Here is a 25,356-nt window from a genome sequence, read left to right as displayed (position 1 = left end):
CTCATGGCAACGTCCTTCCCAAGTCCTACAAAAGGGGAAAAAGGGTTAAGCAAGTAAAGAAGAGCAAATGGCAAACAAATTAAGAGAGAGACTTACCATGACTACGGGCCTCCCATCGACCCTTTGATAATTTCACCTAAGCGCGCTCGGAGTACGGTGTTTGCAGGCCCAAACCTTCAGCCCATTGTTTAAGATCCGGAATCGGCTCAGGCATCCGAGCCACAGCTGTGACAAGAAAGAAAAAATGGATCAAGAAAATGAAAGATAGTTACAAAATTAAAACGATCGAAGGGGAATAAGTGCTCACGGTTCATATTCCATTTCTTAGGAAATGGCATGTCATCGGCAGGGATCAGGTCCGAGGTTTTGACTCGAACAAACCTCGATCACGAGTCTCGTCTATACTCGAGAACGACCCTTTGGTGGCTCGGCGAGCAAGTTGATTAACTCTCCTCGATAAAGTCGGGGACTATAAAGGCGCATAAGGTGGTCGGGGGTGAAAAGACACCCCTCGATTTTGCTCGAGAAAAATCGGAGAAGAATTACTATTCTCCAAAACGAAGGATGGATCTGGCCAAGGGTCACGTCGTATCTCTTGCAAAAGGCGACGATGATAGGGTTTAAATGACCCAATGTGAAAGGATAAGTATAACCACTTAGGAACCCTTTCACATGGGTAGTAATTGATTCGTCAGGCGATGGGACTACCACGTGCTTATCGTCCCAGTTGCATTCTTGTTTGACTTACTCGAGAATTATTTCGGTGATTGTACACTAGTACCTCAACATCGGTCACATCGACCCGGTACCGAAGAAGGTTTTTTCAACTTTAAAATCACTGACGGCTGAACACCCTACCGGAACGAATTCCTCAGGGCGAGGCTCCGCCGCATCCTCACCGCCGGCGAGTCGTGATGAAGAAGCAGCCTCTTTTTGTGGAACGTTATTAGATGTTTTGGCCATCTAAATTTCTGTGAACAAAGAAGAAGGGAGATTGAAGTATTTGGTGCTTTGAGAAGAACAGGCAAAGAAATTCCAAAACCTAGAAATATGACACTTTGGAGAAGGCGAAGGACTGTGAAGATTGGAAGGAAAATGGTTTAAAGGTAAAAGTTTGAAATAATAAAGAAAGGGGCTATTTATAGATTTTATAGCGACGGTTCAAAAATTGGCATTGGCCGACCATCGACTGACGCGCATTTAATGCCTCGGTAACTGGACCGATGGGACGTTTGTCACATACGTCACAATCGGGCTTGTCGCAGACGTCATCATTCGTCTAGCCCGAGGTTGCAAAATCATATCGTTTCTCTCCACCTTCTTTCCGAGAAATGAGGGGACTATCTGTATACGGTCAAAATCGAGTTTCCCCTTCATGTGATTAATCGAGATTGGAACATGATGGACCGAGGTTCATCATTATAATATCGAGCTCGAGACCTAGAGGCCGATTAATATCGAGCTCGAAACCTAGAGACTGATCAATATCGAGCTCGAAACCCAGAGACCGATCAATATCGAGCTCGAGTCACTATCAAACTCGAGACCCAGAGACCGACCCATACCGAGACCAGCCAAGATAGAGATCGAGTGAAGGGACAAAAGAGCCGTTATAGCCACACTTGGAGAAAGAATCCCGGCAAAAATCAAGAAAAAGTTAATTAATATGTCTATCATGGGATCCCCACTATGTATTTTTAATTATATCCAAAATGAAATTCCCCCACTATATTAAGAGTGGTTATCATTTGTAAGAGGGCATTGATTCATACACACATTCATTCTAATATATATATATATAGAAAACAGAGCCAATACTATTTTTTGGTGGCTTTTGGTATTTTAGTCAAATTGTTTCGTCTATCAATCGTTCTTCGCCCGATTTGGAAGTGATTAAACTTGAAGGCTTAGGCTAATTAGTTCATCTAGTTTGCATTCAATTCTTTTATAACTAATTTCAACACACATTTATTTATCTTTCCCGATTTGTACCAATTCATACCACGTATCCTTAGAACTAATATAAATCCAACTCTATCCGTTTTTCGGGTAAACAGTGTTGAGTTTTTCTCAAAAATCTCAACACAAAGATAGAAGAACAAGAAACACTTTTCTTGTAATGGTATTTTATCTCATGGCTTGTGTTGCACTCTTACTTTCACAAAGTGATTTTTCTTCTCAAGAATTAATGCGTCAAATTTCCTCCATCACCCTTTATATAATGTCACTTATAAATCATTTTCCTATTTAGCTGAGGTAATGATTTACTTAGGTAAAAGTTTATTTCAAAAATAAACTTGATGGAATTTTGTACGGAGAATCTGTAATCCCATTCTCAGTGGGTAACGTGGCTGCCGAGTTTCATGGACTTTCCATCAAGTACAATTCCAAGCACTGAAAATTTCTTTGTAAAACAAGAAAAACAAAGTTGGAGTCGTCAAACGTCCTTTTATATGGACTTTCACGTGAAACCAATTTGAAATTAGATTTTAGTCTCATTAAAAAACGTGTAACCCATTTCTTATGGGATTACTAGTGTCGTAGGTAGTTATTTGTGGATTTTGAATTAGTCTTTCTTATTAATATTTAATATATATTCCATATATAAATAAATATTAATTATAAGTACCAAATATATATATATATCACACACATATATATTTCAACCAAGAGATATAATTTAATTTTCTATTCTAAATAGAAAACTTTAATTTGTTCATAATATTAATTATATTCCCTGTGCTAGCAAAGAATATTATAATATTTTATTTGGACTAATAACTTAATTTATTTGACTAATTAAACTTTATAATTTAATTATCAAATAACAAAATAATTAATCCTTTAGCAAAGATCAGGACACTCGTTAATGTGCGACCACATAGGTTCAATACTAAGCCGGTAGTAAATTAATCATATCAATATACTAATCAAGGGTGTCGTCTAGCAACACTCCTTAACGACCGGGTAGCATGAAGTATACAATTTAGTCTCAAGAACCAGTAGAAGAATAATGTCGTAATTCCTTATGTCCTTATAGCTCTGGATCACCCTAGGATATGGTTCAACTATCAAATCCTAATAGGCGACCAACTATGTGTTCATGTCAAATATAATCGACCATTGAATTACCTAAGAAACTATTTTCTTCTTTCATTCAATTGCCCTGGCCAAGCTCTTAATTTGGTCGTTTATAATTCATGACAACATGGAGCTTAAACTCATTACCAAGAGTTGACAGATTTCATCTTGACCAATAACTAATTCTACAAGTATTTAATCGTACCCAATAACCTTTCAACTATTGCCGAAGGGCCATAGGTGTCTAGTATCAAAGCACAATAAATAGCTTGTCAATTATTATGACGATCTCAGGTTAAAGGATACTCTCACATCACATTCTTCAAGAGAATATCCTATTGACAGTTTATGGTAATTTCAACCATTAGGAATTATCCAATGAGTCGGTTCAATGATCATATCTCTATATGCATCATCTATCTATGTGATTTAGTTAATGAGATCAACTAATCTTTATCCCATAAAGACAAGCACATAAATATTGATCTAACCGGATTACTAATATCCAAATTAATAATTCTACGACCAAGATCAAATTTAGATCAAATTGTAAGAGACTTTACTATCATTATCATGATCTCCATTATGATGATAAGTCTCAAAATTTAATCAAGGACTTTATTAAATTAATCAATCAATTAATAATTCAATAACTATGATAAAAGAATATCAAATGCCATATATTTTTATATCAAATAACGTTCATAAAAAATATGTTCAAATCATCAAACATGAGATTGGATTTAGGACATATCTACTATATCCCTAACAAGCGTGTCTAATACTCAACTAAAATAGATTGGGGTAACCATTTTACTGTTACCTTTAGAGATGATGCATAGCTCGAAAAAATTAAACTCCTTCATGTATCCAACTGCATCTTCTGTTGCATATTTCTTCAACTTGCTAATAGGTATGCATTGGTTTCCTAGCTCTTCTTCGCTTGCCATTGTGATTTATCCTGTAGTAGCTAGGAGGTAGATACAAACACAATATATATGTAGAATCAGTTTTTTCCTATCTAATCTATATCCTTTAGAAGTTGAACCATCAAATACAGTACATAGTTGTAATAAAAGAGTGATGTTCTGAAATCTAATATGGTGAAAACAGATTATTTTTGTGGTTTCGATGGAAAAGCGAGTAACTTCAGCTTTCAGCTGGCAACATATATGAATATGTTAATAATATTTAAAAGTGATTACAATAGTATAAAATTATTAACAATTTTATGATGCAGTAATCGAGAAACCTGTTAAAGAATTATACCACTAAATTAAGCCTTAATAGCAAATGATGAACTTAATACCCACACTTGATAATAAAATGTTGAAATTGCGAAAAAGCAATCACTTGGGAATAGATTGCTAGCTATAAGCCAAAAAGGACAGAGGAGAAGTCAATATTTGCAGCACAAACTAACTAAAACACATATACTTGTTGCAAATATTGCTGAGTGAAAAGAATATTCTGCAAAAAAAGCGAAGAAGGATAATCGACAAAGAGATCTTATTGTGCACTTTTATATAGAGTGCTTTGGCGAATGTGAAAAGGTTGAGCCAAAAACTTATACCGGGGAAGATGAGAGATACAAACAATACCTAATAAGTAATAACTAAGGAAATTTACATTGATATAAGTAAAGAATGTAAAGAAACTGTACAAAGAGATCACTATGGACGATGAAAGAAATAAAATATAAAGAGTAAAATAACTAAAGGTATTTACACACCTGGCCACAAGTAATTACTGAAAATCCAGTATCCATTCATGCATCATCACGAGCAAATTCTCCATATTTGGCTTCTGAGATATCCTATTTATTTAGATCGTTAGCAAGAATCCCAACGATCAACAACTCTATTGTAAAGGTTGTTCAAGAAAAAGGAAAAGGAGGCAGAAACGCTTTCTAAGATAATTATGATGGAGAAAGTTTTTGGGGTAATTGAAGGACAATATGAATGCCCTCAGCCTAATTAGGTTCATTGACTTAGTTGTCTGGAGCATTAAACTGCTACTCCAATTCAGTCGGCTAACTGATAAAGTAATTAAAGAATTAACTAATTGGAGGTTTATTATTTTTCTTTAGAGACAAATTGGTCACTCAGATTTTAAAGGGTATTATTGTAAACTGACTTTGAAAGTATGAGCTTCCTACTTTTAGTATAACTAGTTAGGAGCCTCCTCCAAGCGTGACGTTCTTGTCTTTGGTCGTCAAAACTCCTCTAAAAATGGTGTTTAATGACTATTTATATGTGTAGGGAAAAGATCTAGACGAATGGGAGATAAATTTTCTTATCGGAACTTCTGTATTCCTTTTAGAGGTTCTGAAAGTTAGTCAATGTTCTATCACATGATAATTTCTTGAAGTTGTTAAGCAGTTAGTTTGGAGAAAAAAGAAAGAGCTGCAGCTAACATTCTTACCTTGTAAACTGGTCCAAAACCACCCTCTCCAAGCTTGTTGTTCAGCGAAAAGTTACTGGTAGCTTCCAAGATAGTTGCAAAATCAAACAATGGTAAATCAAGATCGTCATCTTTGCTTTCATTAATTCTGAACATTTCAGAGCTTCTATTTCCTCTTCCTGTCAATTTAAGGACTTAATTTGATACAAAAAGGAAAATTCTGAGATTTACCAACCAGAACTCCAAAAATAAAAGCACTAATAAATCAAGCCACATGTTTCAAATTTCAAATCAGCAAAACATCTGGTTTACCTTCGCTAAAACGTTGCTGATTCCGATCCTCCTCCTCCTCCTCCTCCTTCTTCTTCTTTCGCATTATGTACAAGATCAAGCATAGCGCTGAGAGGAGACTTAATGCTGCCAACGGCAAGCTGATTCTCAGAATCTTTAATTTCTCTCTACTAGAGTTTCCTGATGATTAATATAAATTCATCCAAGTTTCATAAGTAAGAAACCTTCTTTTTTTCAAATAATGCAGGAAAGCCTCTTTGTTTTACTTTTTTCAATTTGTTAATAAATGAGTCTTGAACCTAACTCAAACCCAAAAGCTAGCCCTGAGGTGATCATTGCCCAATATCATACAAGGAGATAACAATCCATTTTCTCCTCCAATATGGGACACTTACCAGAAATAATGTAGGAAAATCTCAACTTGCTCAAAGGCGAAAAGCTCTAAAAAGCATTTCAGGTGTATTGGGGCTTTAAGCGCAATTGAAGTGTGTGTTTTTGTAATAAAAGGTGCAATGGAGGGAAAAAGTAAAATTATAAATGTAATTCAAGAACAAATTTAAAAACTCATTCATAATGTTATTCTTAAGAATATATTTGTTGTTTAGTAATAATTCAAGAATTTAACTTTCTTTTGGCAATTGAATGGTACGTTTCTAACACAGCCTCCTGATCAATTTCCCCTTGCCCAATCTATTGGATCTTTGGGTTCAAATTTATCCATACATCTGCAGATTGGAGAATTGCCGATGTTGCACAAACCATATGTATGACACTGACCGTAAATGTCACAGTTGTCTGCCGGTGCGCTACCAAAGCCATCCCAATTCTGAGTTTGATTATTCCATATTGAAAACTCTAGAAACCTATTTAGTTCCATCACTACCCTCTCAATGCTAGATCTGTTTGTGAGCTCATACGTGAAGTATACTTTATCAGGATCAGATAGTTATAAGCAGGACTTGGTAGCAGAGATGGTGAATTAGCAAAGCTTTGACCATTCCATGCTCCTCCCCGGAAGCGTTCGATGGTACCGCTCATGAGAAATGGCTGTGGAAATCCTTGAGGATCAAATATGAAATTAAACTCACCCTTAGGGGTCAGTTCTGCTCTTCCATGACCAGAGGGAACGACAAAAACCAGTCTTAAGATCGATCCCTACCTTAACTCCAGGTAAAGCTGTGTCACCGGGATAGTCGAAACTCTGCCACAAGTAATTATCAGTTGCATCCCTAACGACAAGATTGCCTGAATCAAGAAGCTGAGCTATTGGATTTTGCACACTTCTGATGGCACTAGAGGACCAAATGACACGACCAGAACCGTTCAGAAGAGTAAGATTTCCTTGTCTAGTAAAATTTAGCATACCATCTGTATCATTGAATGGATTATCTCTATTAGCAACCCATACCACTGTCTGTATGTTGTTGAACCGTATTCCAAGGTATCGTTTCCTGGATGTACCAGTACCAGGGGAGAAAAAACCCAACTCAAACTTTCCACCTGATGAAATGATGGTGTTTCCATCTGTTAAAGGTTGATCTGTAGGTATGGTATTTGCAGCACTAGAAAGAATCAAAACAGAATATGGAAGGCAAGAAGAAATGAATATTTATGGCTTCCATTGGTTTCTGTGCTTCTACCTTAGAGCACTCTAACCTTGTCCCCAAAAAATTTCACTCCAACCCTCCCCATTTTTGTCCCCAAAAACCCCATTTACTATTCCCCATTAAAATATTATTATTTTTATTATTTAATCTTTTAATTTATCTTTTTATATATACTTAATTATGTTTATATAATATATTTACCTAATTAATTTTTTATCTTAACTTTAACGTATAATTTTAAAAAATTAATTATCGTGCATTTATTTTTTTATGTAAAATTGGTAGTTAATTTTATTATGAGTTATAATTGTATGAAAAAGATATAACCATCACAAAAAATGAAAGGTGCAAATATAAAATATAATTTCACTTTTATTTGAATTATTAGTTAATCTATAATAATTGCTGTAAAGATTGGAGATGCCATTAGTACTTTACTAAATGAACTTGCAGAGTTTTCAATTTCTTCTATGGAACATGATAATGATAGAGAACTTAGTTGGTCAACGTGACCGAATGTAATTATTATTTATTTTTTTTGGCTGAGACAAACTTGTAGTCAAAGTGTGTGGATTTGAAAAAATAACAAGACTAGAGGGGATTTATGCATGGAGTAAAACTGATTGATAACAGGTGGTCGAATGGTAAAGTGACACGTGGAACCGAAGATATGCAAAAGATGAGTAGGAAAACAACTAATACTAGATGCAACATATGCGACTGGTACCAGACGGATTCCGAAGGGAACATAGTCGGTGATAGAAGTTCAAAGGTTCGACATCGGATAGCATTCAATGAGTAGCCGTTACGGAAAATATTTGTTAACATTCAATGAGCAACCGTTACAGAGAATATTTGCACTCAAAGCATGTCGTTATATATTCATCAATGAAACTTTTTTCTTATTTAAGAGGAGCTTGATCTCCCGAGGTAGAGCTATAAAGAGTAGGGTTAACAGCTATTGTAGGGACATGAAATATTCTGCACACAAAAGCTATACTTTACTATTTTGCTCTCAATCAAACAGTTTTATCATCGCTTTATCATTACTTTTACTTCTGTTCTCGGAAAGGCTGAGTTCGAAATCAGGATTGCAATCATCTTTATTTTAACTTGGTAATCTTATATTTGCTTTATTCCTTTATTATTTTTGCATCAAAATGATTCGCTTGTCTATAAACCACATTACAAGTTCAATTGTACCATTTTACGGGTAAACAATTTGGCGGCCACCGTGGGGCATAAACAGTTGCGTAATCATTTTGGTCCATTCATTTATTACTAACAAGTTTTGCTTCTTTCCTTAGTAAAAATTGGATATGACAGCCAATGATGTCAACAACACACACAACGTTGAAGTACGCATTGAACGGGAAGAATTCTCCCAGCGTGATGACTCAATCAGTGAGACCCGCAACGAAGGGGATGAGACGACCCCGGTTCATGAAGGTCAGTATACTCGGCATGTGCGGGACCCAATTCTTGATGATGTGGAGGAGGAACATGTCGTAGAAACGGTCAAACTCCTTAGGGAACAATAGAGAGCAATCATGGACCACCTCTCAAGGTAGGATCAGGTGATGACGGAGTTAAAACAAGCATTGTCAGATGCCTCCAATAACGCAAACGGAAGGGGCCTGATTCTTCCTAGTGTTCCCAGAAATAAAATGGCTCAAAGAATCAATAACAACACCCCAATGGGCAAGGTCGATTTCGACGCAACCGGAGGGATCAGTAGCGGATCTGGGAATAACAATAGGAGTGAACCTTTCAAAATCGAGCTCATGAGATTCATGAGAGGAATGAACGAAAGAATGGATCAGAATGCGAAGGAGTTTACGCTCGGATTGGTCAGATTCTGGGCGCGCCACCAGTGTTACAAGGGCCAGATTCGAAAAAGTACATGCAGTTGTCGTTTAAGCCAAGCACATCACCAGAGCTAATTCCAAAGAGATTCAAGATGCCGGACATACCAAAATACGATGGGACTTCAGATTCGCAGGAGCACATCACAACCTACACGATGATAGTGAAAGGAAATACTTTGGCTCAACATGAGATCGAGTCGGTTCTGTTGAATAAGTTTGGTGAAACCCTCATGAAGGGGGCCCTGACATGGTACTCCCTCTTACTTGAGCATTTAGTTGATTCTTTTGAAATGCTTGCAGATTTATTCATTAAGGCCCATGCTGGAGCAAGAAAGGTTCATGCCTTAAAGGCAGACATATTCAGAATTTTGTAGGGTGAATCCGAGCTACTGCTAGAATTTGTGATCCGGTTCCAAAAGGAAAGGATGCTGCTACCGGGGTGTTCCAAATGAGTAGGCAACGGAGGCATTCACAAAGGGTCTAAACCTACTGTGTTTTGATGCCTCCCAAAAACTGAAGGAGAGTTTGCTCGAGTTTCAGGCAACCATATGGGCAGATGTCCATAACCGCTATGGGTAAACAATAACGATAGAAGACGATCATCTTGGATCATCGGTATCGACAAAAAGACGAAGTCGAGACAAAAATCAGGACAGGTTTAAGAATGACTTTGATGCAGATCGGTGGTTATCAGATTTGACTTTGACGCTGCATATCTCAGGTTATCATATTACAACTTTAACATCAGCCTAGTAGAGTTGGTGTCGACAATGTGAAATATCTAAGAAGAACGGTTCCCGGAGCCAATCCGATCAGATTCTAACCAGAGTGATCCCAGTTTATGGTGTGAATACCCTAGGAATCACGGTCATAGAACTAGGGACTGCCGACATCTTCATGAAGAGGTGGCGACATTGCCAAAGAATGGCCATCTTAGAGAGATTTTTAAGTGACCGAGCCAAAAACAGTTATGGCCAGAGTAGAGACAACACAAAGCCTTCGAAGACAACAGAAGGGCCGCCTCGGATGACCATCAATATGATATTTGGAGGGAACAAAGTCAATGGGGTAACTTTTTCAGCAGCAAAGAAAATGAAGATATTGGTGACTCGCAATAAGAGACTCCAGGAAGTCTCGGAAGATGACATCACCTTCACAGAGGAGGACACTGACAGACTTCTTCTGCCACACAATGATGCTTTGGTAATATCTCTCAATTTTTTAGATTTTAAAATTAAGTGTGTTTTGGTTGATCCAGAAAGTTTAGCCAACATCATCCAATGGAGAGTTCTGGAGCAAGCGAAATTGACCAGGGACATCATTCTGGCGACAAAGCTCCTAGCTGGCTTCAATTTCACAAATGTGACAACCCGATGAGATGCTACCCACTCACGATGAAGGTATAACAAGGGCCACCATGTTCGAAGTGGTAGATGGAGGCATGGGCTATAACATGATCATCGGAAGGCCGTGGATACACGAGATGAAGGTCGTGCACTCGACATATCACCAATTGCTGAAATTTCCAACTCCAGAAGATATTAGGGAAATAAGAGGAGACCAACCGGCAGCAAGGGAGAAGAACACGGTGACCGTGTAAGGCCCCATAAAATTTTGCCAAGGAATTTAAGGTTCCGTGGTGCCGAGGTAGGCTTACGTTGAAGAATGTACTGAAGAGTTGATGGAAATGTTTGGCTGAAGAAGGCGATCCTGCGGTCAGTTTCGCGAACGCAGAACTATTTCGCGGGCCGCATAATCATCGCGGAGTTGAGCAGAGAATTTTTTGAATTTTGAAGGTTGTTCTGCGGTCCATTATGCGATCGCATAGTTGTTTCGCGATCCGCACATCCGTCGCAGATTTGGCATGAAGAATTTTGGAGAGTGATTTCACGGTCCACTCTATGGCCGCATAAGCGGTTTGTGGACTGCAGATCTGTCGCAGACCGGTCCAGACCAGCCTAGTTCTTAGCATCATTTTCAGGGCCCATTTTGCGGGCCGCATATCTGTTATGCGGTCCATTCTGTGACCGCGGACCTGAGTTCGGAGGGTCCGTTTTCCTATTTTTATAACCCGACCCCATTTTGATAAATAGCCTTAGGAGCTCATTTTGAAGTAAATATCTGATGATTTTAGAGAGAGGTAAGAGTATTTTAGAGAGAGAAGGAGGAAACCTAGCATTCTAGTCACCTATTCTTGCACCAATCTTCAATAATGAAGGAAGCCAATCACTAGACCACTATATACCCGGGTAAGTTCATGTCCTATACCACCCATACAAGTTATTTTAGGGTCTAAGTATATTGTGGGACTGGAATTAGACCATGCATGTGTCAATAGCTTGTAGTATGTGGGGTTAATGAACTAGTTTGGGTAGTTTCTTGTTGAAATTGGTTGAGGGAGGAAGGGATTACCAGTGTAGGGCTTCGTAGTCTATCTTGCATGCTAGGTGTTTGACAAAATTTCTATGAGACTTACACTATGGGAATCCTTCTAATTATTAATCAATTTTTGCTATCTTCTTATACATTGTTATTGCTAGAAATGTGGGGCGTTATAGTAACTTAAGGAAAGCTCAAACAAGGTATGTTGGCTAAACTACTCTCTTAGAATTGAATTCCATGATGTTCCCATAAGTTTCAAGTATGGTTGGCTCAAGTTCCTTATTCCCATGTTCCGAGTTGGTCAGAGCTAGATATTACTGGCTCCGGATGGAACATGACGCAAAGGCACTCGTATAGAGATGCAACAAATGTCAACGTTATGCATAGTTGGTGCACCAATCAGCAGAACTTTCGCATTCGATGGTGTCTCCGTGGCCATTCATGAAATGAGGGATGGACATAGCTGGACCTTTACCACCGGGCCCCGGAAAGGTAAGATTTCTCTTGGTTTTAACTGATTATTTCACTAAATGGGATGAAGCAGGTCCATACCAAAAGATCAAAAATGCCAATTGGTTGACTTCATATGGGACCACATAATCTGCCGATTTGGAGTACCGAAGGAAATCGCATGTGACAACGGGCCATAGTTCATACGTTCAAAAGTCACAAAGTTCTTGGAAGGGTTAAAAATCAAAAGTATCACTTCTTCGATGTACCACCCGAGTACTAACAAACATGCGGAATCAACCAACAAGGTAATTATTCAAAACCTTAAAAAGAAGTTGAAAGATTCTAAGGGCAAGTGGCCCGATGAGCTACCGGGGAGTCGACTTTGAAACAAAGAGGCAAACAATGAAGCATTGCTGGTGAAGCTGCACTTGCTTGAAGAACACCAGAAACCTAGAGTATGTGAGTATGGTGGCTAGAAAACAAATAATAGAAAGGTATTTGTAACGACCCGACCGGTCGTTTTGTGTAATTGCGCCTCGGTTCCCCTTTTGATGCTTCACATATGTGTGTTTTTGGTTTTATGACTTACAGGGTTGAATTATTTCGTTCCAGGAAGATTTCGAGTTGATTTGGACCCTTTGATTCTTGGCTTAGAAGCCTAAGTTGTTTATGTTGACCAATGGTTGGTTTTTTTGAAAACAATCCCGAAATAGTATTTTGATGGCTCTGATAGCTTCGTATTGTGATTTTGGAGTTGGGCATATGCCCCAAATTGAATTTGGAAATCCGTAGGTTGATTGGTGTTGTTTTGCCGAAAATTGGCAACTTGAGGTAAAAAAGTTTGACCGTAGGTTGAATTTTGGCTATCGGGGTCGGAATTTGATTTTGGGACTTGGAATAGGTATGTTATTCTATTTAGAAAATTTGGTAAAATTTGGAGTTGAATTGATAGGGATCGGATGCTTAGTTACAATTTTAGAAGTTCTTGAACTTTACTTTGAAATTCATGCGTTTTTGTGTCCGATTTGTGGTTCTAGATGTTATTTTAGTATTTTGATCGTGCGAGTGAGTTAGGGATTTCCACTTAGTTAAGGAATTCAAAAGAAATTTACTCAGTAAGAACCGGGATTTCCACAACTAGCCCGTGTACGCACTCATCACCTCGCGTACACGGCGCTCACATATCACAAATGGTTACAATAGTATCAAATCATAAGGGGATCCCCCCCCCCAAAGTTAGACAAGTCACTTACCTCAAATCTCGCTCAATCAATCGATAAGGATGCCTTTCCCTTGATTTTCCGACTCCGAATGGCCCAAATCTAGTCAAAAGCAATTACATAACATGAATACAACTACAAGAAACTAATTTAAATCATAAATCTACGACTTCAGCAAAGAATCGATTAATCGCCCCAAAATAAGTCGACCCGGTCCCACATATCGGAATAGAGTAAAAGTCACAAAATAAGAACACCCATTCGATATCGAGTTCACCCATACCAAAATTACCAAAATTCGACACCAAGTCAACACTCAAATTCCCAAATTAAACTCTCCAAATCCTTAGCCTCAAACTCCCAAATTCCACCTAAACACACATAATCTAGGTGGGAAAATTAATGGAGAAATATCTCGAAAATGCTCTCAACAATCGCCAAGACCCGAGCTCAAAATGTTTAAAATGAAGCAAAATCACGAACCCTTGTATTTAAGTGTTCTGTCCACCAATTTCGCTTCTACGGAAACTTAGCCGCATCTGCAGCATTGCAGAAGCGACAACATACCCGCTTCTGTGGTTTCTTTCACTCCTACGGTCTCCTCTTCTGCACCTGCAAAATTTCCACTTCTGCGGTCCAAAATCCGCTTTTGCAGTCTCGCTTATGTGAGACGAAGGCCGCTTCTGCGGAGCTCCCATGCCAAGTCCCTTCCGCTTCTGCGCTGCCTCCTTCGCATCTGCGACCTCTGCCCACGCTGCTCCAGCCCGCTTCTGCGATCAACATGCCACTTCTGCGGGCTCGCACCTACGGTCAATCTTGCGCAGGTGCGATTACTCCAGAGCTGGTGCCTTCAGCCATTCTTACCAGTCCAAATTTGATCTGTTAACCATCCGGAATCCACCCAAGGCCCTAGGGACCTCAATCAACTTACCAATAAGTCTTAAAACATCATACGGACTTAGTCGAGCCTTTAGATCACATCAAACAACGCTAAAAATACAAATTGCACATCGATTCAAGCCTAATGAACTTTAAAACTTATATTTCTACATCCGACACCGAAACCTGTCAAATCAAGTCCGATTGACCTCAAATTTTGCACACAGGTTATAATTGACATTACAGACCTATTCCAACTTCCAGAATCGGAATCCAACCCCGATATCAAAAAGTCCACTCTCGGTCAAACTTCCCAAAAATCATCCAATTTTTCAACTTTCGCCAATTGATGCTAAAATGACATACGTGCCTCCAATTCAACATCCGAACATGCTCCTAAGACCAAAATCACCCTACGGAGCTATTGGAATGTCGAAACTCCATTTTGGAGTCATCTTCACATAATTCAAATTATGGTCAATTCCTATGACTTTAACTTCCATTTTAGGGACTATGTGTCCCATTTCACCCCGACACCAAAGACAAATCCTCCCGGCATGTCACAAAACCCAAAAATGAAATAGAGGGAGCAATAATTAGGGGTCCGGGCAAATACTCTCAAAACGACCGGCCGGGTCATTACATCCTCCCCCTCTTATTACAAACATTCATCCTCGAATGAGTATAGAGACATACCTGGAGTGGTGAAAAGATGAGGATAACGGCTGCGCATATCATGCTCAGTCTCCCAAGTTGCCTCCTCGATCGGATGACCCCTCCACTGAACCTTCACATAAGCGATTTTCTTTGAACTCAACTTTCGAACCTGCCTGTCCAAAATGGCCACTGGCTCCTCAACATAGGATAGATCCTTGTCCAACTGGACTGAGCTGAAGTCTAACATATGAGACGGATCACCGTGATACTTCTGGAGCATGGAAACATGGATTACTAGATGAACTGCAGAGAAAATAGGTAGTGTTGCAAGTCTGTAAGCCACCTCTCCAACCCTCTCAAGAATCTCAAAAGGCCCGATATACCTAGGGCTCAACTTGCCCTTCTTTCCGAACCTCATAACACCCTTCATGGGCGAAACCTGAAGCAAGACTCGCTCCCCAACCATGAATGCAAGGTCGCGAACCTTCCGATCTGTATAACCCTTTTGCCTGGACTAGGCTGTACGAAGTCGATCCTGAATCAATTTAACTTTTTCCAAGGCATCCTGAACCAAGTATGTACCCAATAGCCTAGCCTCACCCGGCTCGAACCAACCCACTATAGACCGGCATCGTCTACCATACAAAGCCTCATACGATGCCATCTGAATGCTCGACTGATAATTGTTGTCGTAGGCAAACTCCGCAAGTGGAAAGAACTGATCCCAAGCACCCCCAAAATTCATCACACACGCACGAAGCATATCCTCCAATATCTGAATAGTGCGCTCGGACTACCCGTTCGTCTGAGGGTGAAATGATGTACTCAACTCCACACGAGTACCCAACTCACGTTGTATGGCTCTCCAGAACCGTGATGTAAACTGAATACCCTTGTCAGAGATGATAGATACCGGTACGCCATGAAGCTTGAATATCTCGCGAATGTAAACCTGAGCCAGCTACTCCGAAGAGTAAGTAGTAACCACAGGAATGAAATGAGCTGACTTGGTCAATCTATCCACAATCACCAAAACTGGATCGAACTTCCTCTAAGTCTGTGGTAACCCAACAATGCAATCCATAGTGATACGCTCCCATTTCCACTTTGGAATCTCTAACTTGTGAAGCAATCCACCCAGTCACTGATGCTCATACTACACCCGTTGATAATTTAGGCAATGAGCTGCATATTCCACTATGTCCTTCTTCATTCGCCTCCAACAATAGTGTTGCCTCAAATCCTGATACATCTTCGCGGCACCAGGATGAATGGAGTACAGCGAGCTATGAGCCTCCTGGAGAATCAACTCATGTAAACCATCTACATTAGGCACACATAGCCTGCCCTGCATCCGTCATACACCGTCATCTCCAATAGTGATGTCACGACCCAAACCGGTGGGCCATGACAAGTGACCGAGTCCTACCTATCAAACACCCCTAAGCATGTGTCTAAGATATAAACATAAATTAAGGAAAGGTCATGAATAACATCTGTCAATAAACTGCTAAATTACGTGAATAACATACGTGAGGAAAACATGTCCAAAAGACATATATACATATACATGCGGAATACGGTAGGGCGAGCCGACAAGGCTGCTATAGACAATTATATATCCAAAACTGGAAGCCGGCAAGGCCACATACTATCCAACTATACATGACTGTCTACAGACCTCTAATAGAGTGTACAACTATATAAAGGACGGGACTGGACCCCGTCGTACCCATATCTACATACCATAAATAGCGTACCAAAACTAATAACAGCATCGGATCAAGTGGAGCACACCAATTCTCACTGATCAAAGATCCTAAAAAGGGGGACCGTCAGCCTGTCTACCTGCACCTGCGGGCATGAAACGCAGCATCCTCAGGCAAAAGGGATGTCAGTACGAATAATGTACCGAGTATGTAAGGCATGAAATCAGTACATAAAAGACACAAAAGAAACATGGAGTAAAGGAATCCACATATAAGTCTAAATAACTTTGTGAATCCTAAAATATTTATAAGTTCATGCATGTGCGTATAAATATCCTATCATGCATAGGTATATGTGTACATAACATCATCAAGCCTTTGAGGGCATCCCGTCATATCATCTAGGCCTATGTGGGCAAAATCATCAACATATACCAACTGATCAGGTGGTGGTGCGTATATAACGCCGTAACCTTTGCCCATATCCTATATATATATATATATAACATACGTGTATATAACGCCATCTAGTCATGGGTCAATGTACATGTATAAATGAATGAAATGCATAAGAAATGAGTTAATAAGATTTCTCGGAATGTCATAAGATCAATATGTCTTCGGATAAACTTTATCAACTGCGTATTTTTCTGAGACCCATGAACAAAAGATATAATAAGACACATGGGAAATCAAGAACATAGGCACCCCTAGTGCTTCTACGAATAGAAACATTTATGAAAATTAGGCGTTTGATCGTTTCGTTTGTATCATATGGATCATGCCAAAAGGAAAGAAGGGATAGCTTTAACATATCTAAACCGATTCTCTTGACAATCCCTCTAACACACGTCAATCACGACAAAACACGTAACGGCAAGATCGAAGTAGAGAGAAATCTGTATGATATTCTTGAGAAAGGTTATACCGGGCGCCCTTATAATTGCAAATCCCGCTGCTATTATGTAATATAATCTCGTATGAATTTTGTTGTGGAAGATCCGTTACTTTGTAGATTGGATATAAGCATCTCTCTTTGTGAATTTGAGAGGTCTTTTACCTTAGTGGGTGTGGGCCCCACTTAGGTGATGACTTAGCCAAAATTTTCTCTAAATGTGCCACCTTGTTATGTGAGTAAAGAGTCACTAATTGGGCTTTGATCCATATGTAGCTTGCTGCCACGTTGGGGGGTGTGATATCCCCATTAAGCTTATCCAAGATTCTAATTAATTAGTTAATCTTCCACTAAAAAATAATAATTACCCAATTATCCACATAATTAAGAATTATCTCAAATTATTTAAAATACTATTCACTTTTAACATACTTTATACACCTTACTATCATGGTCATGTAGTACCTTGTATGGCACAAGGTCATAAATACCGGGTATTATAGCTCTGACCGTATTTTATCCCAAATTGACAACCTTCAACGAAACTCATTTTCTTTGATTCGTTTACCATCTAACCTTCACGGCACTTACTTATCGCCTGTTATAAATAGCATAAATGCTTATAAACTCAAAAATAATCTCATTCCCGAGTCTACGTCGATTAACTTACGACGAAACTTTAACGTACGAAAATGGGATATGTAACATCCTTCCTCCCTTAAAAACATTCATCCTCGAATGTTTAACTCCCCGGGATCTATATATATTTTGGCAGAGTCGCCTTTGTAACAGTACTACTATCAACCCTTCTTGTAGAAAACTCAATAATTCAATGCCACATATTGCCACAATTATCAATCACGATAATGGCCTCACACGACCAATGAAAATAATTAACACAAGAATCCATACTCGTACCTTAAGGCTGTGATGTCTCAGTCGGATCCTCCTCTGGAAGAGGAAACAAGTGGGGATACCTAGACTTCATGTCTTCTTCGGCTTCCCAAGTCATTTCTTCCACATTATTGTTTCTTCAAAGTACTTTCACCGAAGGTACGTCTTTAGTCCTCAATCTCTGAACCTGTCTATCTAGTATAGCAATGGGAGTTTCCTCATATAATAGTTGCTCTGTGACCTGAACATCGTCAACTGACACGACTCTGGAAGGATCTCCGATACATTTACGAAGCATAGACACATGAAAGACTGGATGTACAGACTCCAAGTCAGAAGGCAAGTCTAACTCATATGCTACCTGACCTACCTTGCGTTTGATCTTATATGGTCCAATGTACCGAGGGCTAAGTTTTCCTTTTTTACTGAACCTCATAACGCCTTTCATTAGTGATACCTTTAGGAATACCTAATCGTCAACCTGAAACTCCATGTCTCGTCGTCGATTATCCGTATAAGACTTCTGATGGCTTTGAGATGCTAATAGCCTTTCCTGTATAAGCTTAATCTTCTTGATTGCCTGTTGTGCCAACTCTGGTCCTACTAACTTAGTTTCCCCAACATCGAACCATCCTATAGGTGACCTACACTTTTGCCCGTAAAGAGCTTCGTATGGAGCCATCTGAATACTGGAATGATAGCTATTACTATACGCGAACTCAATAAGCGGTAGATAATCATCCCAGCTACCCTTGAAGTCTATCACAGAAGCCTGTAACATATCCTTCAGTGTCTGAATAGTATGCCCAGCCTGTCCGTCTGTATGAGGATGAAATGTTGTACTAAGACTTACCCGAGTCCCCAATCCTTTTTGAAAGGACCTACAGAAATTAGCTGCAAATCAAGCACCTTTATCCGAGATAATAGATATAGGGACACCATGAAGTCGTACTATCTCCTTAATTAAAGCCCTGCATAATCCTATGCGGAATATGTAGTCCTAACGGGCAAAAAATGGGTTGATTTTGTAAGTCTATCAACAATCACCCATATAGAATCGAACTTACGCTAGGTACGAGGTAAGCCTATGATGAAATCCATATTGATTACTTCCCACTTCCAAGTCGGAATCTCTATAGCCTGCAATAATCCACCGGGTTTTTGATGCTCAATCTTAACCTGCTGAGAGTTAGGGCACTGAGAAACAAACTACGCTGTATCCTTTTTCATTCCGTCCCACCAATATATTTTCTTGATACTATGATACCTTTTTGTTGCTCCTGGATGGATAGAATAACGAGAATAGTGAGTTTCTCCCATAAATGCCGACGCAGCCCCGCAATATTAGGGGCACATAACCGTCCTCGATATCTGAGGACCCCATCTTCTATAATCTCAAATGGTGTCTTATCCTTCTAAGGGGTTGTATCCCTATAATGAGCTAACACAAGATCCTCGTACTAGCGTTCCTTCACTTCAGTTACTAAAGAGGATGTTGCCGTGTCATGAATAGTAATTCCAGTATCACCTGAGTCCAGTAATCGAACTCCAAGATTAGCTAGCTGATGAATGTCATGGTCTATCCCACTCTTCTCTGGTTGTAAATATAACATGCTACTCATAGATTTACGGTTAAGGGCATCAGCTACTACATTCGCCTTCCCTGGATGGTATAAAATATCAATGTCATAGTCTTTCAGTAGCTCCAACCATCTCCTTTGGCATAAATTCAATTCCTTTTGCTTGAAGATATACTGAAGGCTCTTATGATCCATATAGATATTAACATGAACTCCATACAAGTAGTGCCTCCACATCTTTAGTGCATGAATCACCGCGGCTAATTCTAATTTGTGGGTCGGGTAATTCTTCTCGTGCTTTCTTAGTTGTATAGAAGCATAGGCTACAACCTTACCATGATGCATCAGTACACAACCCAATTCAACGCCCGAAGTTTCATAATAGATAACATAACCATTGGTCCCATCTGGGAGCATTAGAACTGATGTTGAAGTTAATCTGTCCGTCAATGCCTGGAAACTCCATTCGCAAGAATCAGTCCATTGAAACTTAGCTCCCTTCTGAGTCAACTTTGTCAATGGTGCTGAAAGGGAAGAAAATCCCTCTACGAATCTCCTATAATAACCTGCCAAGCCGAGGAAGCTACGAACCTCCGTCGGTGTCGTAGGTCTAGGCCATGTCTTTACTGCCTCAATCTTTTGTGTATCAACCCGGATACCTTCACCTGAAATAATATGCCCAAGGAAAGCTACAAAATTCAACCAGAATTCACATTTAGAGAATTTTGCATACAACTTCCCTTTTTGTAGAACTTTGAGTATAGTACGCACATGATCTGCATGCTCAGACTCTGAACGAGAATACACCAATATATCATCAATAAATACAATCACGAATAGATCTAGAAAGGGTCTGAACACTCGGTTCATTAAGTCTATGAATACTGTTGGGGCATTAGTAAAACCGAATGACATAACACGAAACTCAAAGTGTCCGTATCTGGTCCTGAATGTTGTCTTCGAAATATCCTTCTCCTTAACCCTTACCTGATGGTACCCGAACCTCAAGTCTATCTTTGAGAAACACTTGGCACCTTGCAACTGATAAAAGAAATCATCAATCCTCGAGAGTGGGTACTTATTCTTGATCGTCACCTTATTCAACTGTCTATAATAAATACACATCTGCAAGGAACCATCTTTCTTCTTCACAAATAACACAAGTGCTCCCCACGGTGATGTACTAGGTTTGATAAAGCCTTTTTCAAGTAAGTCCCTTAGTTGTTCCTTCAACTCTCTCAGCTCTGCTGGTTCCATTATATAGGGAGAGATAGATATTGGCTGAGTATCTGATAATAGGTCAATAGCAAGCTCAATTTCTTGCTCTGGTGGAAGACCCAGAAGCTCATCGGGAAAAACATCGGGAAACTCATTAACCACAGGAATAGATTGAATGGTTGGTGACTCTACTTTCACATCCTGTACCCGAACTAAGTGATAAATATAGCCCTTTATGATCATCTTCCTTGCCTTGAGATAGGAAATAAATCTACCTCTCGGTGATGCCGTATTACCTTTCCATTCCAAAACAGGCTCCCCAGAAAACTGGAATTGAACCATCTTTGATCTACAATCAACGTTGGCTTAACAAGAAGCCAACTAATCCATACCCATTATAACATCAAATTCTACCATATCTAAGTCAATTAGGTCTGCTACTGTAGATCGACTATGAACTACTATTATACAATCTTTATATACCCGCCTAGCTATTACTAGATCCCCAACAGGTGTGGACACCTCAAAAGGTTTAACCAACTCAGGTTTTATTCCAAACTTACTAGCAACCAACATAGTAATATATGATAAGGTGGAACCTGGATCAATCAATTCATATATATCATACGAGGAGACTGATAATATACCTGTAACAACATCAGATGATGACTCCTAATCATGTTGACCTGCTAATGCATAAATGCAGTTTTGAGGACCGCTCGAGCTAGTTGCTCCACCTCTGCCTCTGCCACGACCAATTGGTGCTTGTGAACTTTGCCTAGGGGAGCATACTGATGATGACAAACCAACTACAGATCTCGCCGGCTGAACTATGCTTGTACCACCTCTCATCGGACAATCTCTCATAACGTGGCTTGGATAACCACAAGTATAACAAACACCCAACCCCATACGGCACTGCCCGACATGTTGCTTACCACACCGAGCACATCGTGGCAAGGGCAGCCTCATCTGATTTGACTCACCCCTATACTGAGAACTTGAGGCCCTGGAATTCTAACTAGGCCCTGAATTTGTGGAACGATCAAATCTCCTGTCGGGAAACTAAGGGGGTGCGCTAGCCGATGTCTAGACTGGATACCTCGGGTATTATTGTCTCTGACCACCTCAAAACTCACCAGAAGGACCCGAAGATCTCGCTCTCTTACTCTGGCCCCTATCGTGCTCATGATCAACCCTCTCCTTCTGTTTACGCTCCTCTACACCCTGAGCGTATGCCTGAATACGAGAAATATCCATGCCTGGCTGAAGTGAGACCGACATACAGTTGTTAAACAGGTGCGACTCCAACCCCATCACGAACTGGTGAACCCGATCCTCCATCTTAGCTACAATAATGGGAGCATACCTAGCCAAACAATCAAACTGAAGGTTGTACTCTCGAACACTCATATTACCCTGCCGAAGGGTCAAGAACCTATCAACTCTAGCCCGTTTAAGCTCTGGTAACAGATAATGATGAAGAAAAGCCTCTGTAAACTCATGCCATACCGCTAGAGGGGCATCCTCACCTCTAGACAGCTCCTAAGACTCGTACCAATTAACTGCAACATCCTGAAGTCTATAGGAAGCTAGCTCAACTGACTCAATCGCAGTGGCCTTCATTACCCTCAAAGTCCTCTGCATCCTATCGATAAATACCTGAGGGTCCTCGTTTGGATCTGCTCCAGTGAATACCAGAGGGTCCAAATTAATGAAATCTCGAACCCTCGCATTGATGGCCCTATCTGCATGACCAATACCTACATCCTGACACCGAGATTGTGCCGCTACTAATCGAGTCAATAGCTGAATAGCATCTCTCATCTCTTGACCCGGTGCATCTGGCTGAGGAGCTGGTTGTACAGGGGCAGGCGCTGGAGCTGGTACCCCTCGGAGCTGCTCTGTAGAGAGTGCGGTATGTGAAGTCTGAGATGAAATCTCGATATGAGACTCTCCCCGAGCCCTAGTAACTCATGGCGCTCGACTAGTAGTCTCATCAGCCACAGACTTTCCCTTCTGGGCGGTTGCAGCCTTCTTAGGCATCGCTAAAAACATAATATATCGTTAGGGAAATGATTCCTTATATCGCGCGATCTAAGATAAGAAAGAAGCATAACATCTTATATGTCTTGTAGCCTCCTATTTATAAATGTGGTGCACAACACACTCATAAATAAGACTCTACTAGACACGGCTTGTAGACAACACTAGGACAGAACTGCTCTGATACCACTTTTGTCACGACCCAAACCGGTGGGCCATGACGAGTGCCCGAGTCCTACCTGTCGAACACCCCTAAGCATGCGTCTAAGATATAAACATAAATTAAGGGTAGGTCATGAATAATATATGTTAATAAACTGTCGAATTACATGAATAACATACGTGAGGAAAACATGTCCAAAAGACACATATACATATACATGCGAAATACGGTAGGGCGAGCCGACAAGGCTGCTATAGACAACTATATATCCAAAACTGGAAGCCGACAAGGCCACATACTATCCAACTATACATGACTGTCTACAGACCTCTAATAGAGTGTACAACTGTATAAAAGACGGGACTGGACCCCGTCGTACCCATATCTACATACCATAAATAGCGTACCAAAACTAATAACAGCATCGGATCAAGTGGAGCACACCAATTCTCACTGATCAAAGATCCTAAAAAGGGGGACCGTCAGCCTGTCTACCTGCACCTGCGGGCATGAAACGCAGCATCCCCAGGCAAAAGGGATGTTAGTACGAATAATGTACCGAGTATATAAGGCATGAAATCAGTACATAAAAGACACAAAAGAAACATGGAGTAAAGGAATCCACATGTAAGTCTAAATAACTTTGTGAATCCTAAAATATTTATAAGTTCATGCATGTGCGTATAAATATCCTATCATGCATAGGTATATGTGTACATAACATCATCAAGCCTTTGAGGGCATCCCGTCATATCATCTAGGCCTATGTGGGCAAAATCATCAACATATACCAACTGATCAGGTGGTGGTGCGTATATAACGCCGTAATCTTTGCCCATATCCCATATATATATAACATACGCGTATATAACATCATTTTATCATGGATCAATGTACATGTATAAATGAATGAAATGCATAAGAAGTGAGTTAATAAGATTTCTCGAAATGTCATAAGATCAATATGTCTTCGGATAAACTTTATCAACTACGTATTATTTTGAGACCCATGAACAAAAGATATATTACGACACATGGGAAATCAAGAACATAGGCACCCCTAGTGCTTCTACGAATAGAGACATTTATGAAAATTGCGCATTTGCTCATTTCGTTTGTATCATATGGATCATGACAAAAGGAAAGAAGTGATAGCCTTAACATACCTGAACCGATTCTCTTAACAATCCCTCTAACACACGTAAATCGTGACAAAACACGTAACGGCGAGATCGAAGTAGGGAAAACTCCGTATGATATTCTTGAGAAAGGTTATACGAGGCTCCCTTAGAATTGCAAATCCCGTTGCTATTATGTAATATAATCTCGCATGAATTTTGTTGTGGAAGATTCGTTACTTTGTAGATTGGATATAAGAATCTCTCTTTGTGAATTTGAGAGGTCGTTTTAGTGGGTGTGGTCCCCTCTTAGGTGATGACTTAGCCGAAAATTTCTCTAAATATGCCACCTTGTTATGTGAGTAACGAGTCACTAATTGGGCTTTGATCGGGGTGTGATATCTCCATTAATCTTATCCAAGATTCTAATTAATTAGTTAATCTCCCACTAAAAATCAACAGTTACCTAATTATTCACATAATTAAGAATTATCTCACTTTTAACATACTTTATACACCTTATTATCATGGTCATGTAGTACCTTGTATGGCACTAGTCCATAAATACCAGGTTATAGCTCGGACCGTATTTTATCCCAAATTGACAACCTTCAACGAACCTCACTTTCTTTGATTCATTTACCCTCTTACCTTCACGGCACTTACTTATCGCTTATTATAAATAGCATAAATACTTATAACCTCAAAAATAATCTCATTCCCGAGTCTACGTCGATTAACTTATGATGAAACTTTAATGTACGAAAACACAAAATGTTACAAGTGACTTCCTTGGCATCGTCGTGCTGAACCGTGTCCTTAAGGACAAGCATATGGGGGTCATCATACTGACTCTCTCCTATACGATCATAAAGAAAAGATTGAGAAACCA

General features: G+C 39.8%; 3 protein-coding genes across 5 annotated transcripts; all 3 read right to left on the bottom strand.

The window, feature by feature from the left end:
- Positions 1-3,740: 3,740 nt before the first annotated feature.
- LOC104084520 (G-type lectin S-receptor-like serine/threonine-protein kinase At1g11330) lies at positions 3,741-7,446 on the bottom strand. Of its 3 annotated transcripts, none has more exons than XM_018766787.2 (5): positions 6,553-7,446; positions 5,797-5,955; positions 5,506-5,678; positions 4,814-4,897; positions 3,741-4,051 (listed from the first exon to the last, which is right to left on the bottom strand). In XM_018766787.2, exons 1-4 carry the CDS (start codon positions 6,650-6,652, stop codon positions 4,850-4,852), a joined length of 480 nt encoding a protein of 159 aa, XP_018622303.1. In that variant the 5' UTR covers positions 6,653-7,446; the 3' UTR covers positions 3,741-4,051; positions 4,814-4,849. The 3 variants fall into 3 exon arrangements, with proteins under 3 accessions (XP_018622303.1, XP_018622302.1, XP_018622304.1); XM_018766786.2 differs by having other exon boundaries at positions 4,814-4,887; XM_018766788.2 differs by having other exon boundaries at positions 4,814-4,887; positions 5,506-5,663.
- Positions 6,866-8,653, bottom strand: LOC108943086 (G-type lectin S-receptor-like serine/threonine-protein kinase At4g27290). The gene is made up of 2 exons (XM_070201097.1): positions 8,586-8,653; positions 6,866-7,337 (listed from the first exon to the last, which is right to left on the bottom strand). Exons 1-2 carry the CDS (start codon positions 8,651-8,653, stop codon positions 6,866-6,868), a joined length of 540 nt encoding a protein of 179 aa, XP_070057198.1.
- An 11,146-nt stretch (positions 8,654-19,799) lies between these two features.
- On the bottom strand, positions 19,800-22,964 carry LOC138909880 (uncharacterized). Its single transcript, XM_070201096.1, has 5 exons — positions 22,800-22,964; positions 22,277-22,682; positions 21,434-21,502; positions 21,041-21,325; positions 19,800-20,443 (listed from the first exon to the last, which is right to left on the bottom strand). Exons 1-5 carry the CDS (start codon positions 22,962-22,964, stop codon positions 19,800-19,802), a joined length of 1,569 nt encoding a protein of 522 aa, XP_070057197.1.
- Positions 22,965-25,356: the final 2,392 nt, after the last annotated feature.

Source organism: Nicotiana tomentosiformis, chromosome 4, assembly GCF_000390325.3.
Source record: "Nicotiana tomentosiformis chromosome 4, ASM39032v3, whole genome shotgun sequence".
Taxonomy (NCBI): Eukaryota; Viridiplantae; Streptophyta; class Magnoliopsida; order Solanales; family Solanaceae; genus Nicotiana; species Nicotiana tomentosiformis.
This window is presented reverse-complemented; position numbering and strand designations above follow the sequence as displayed.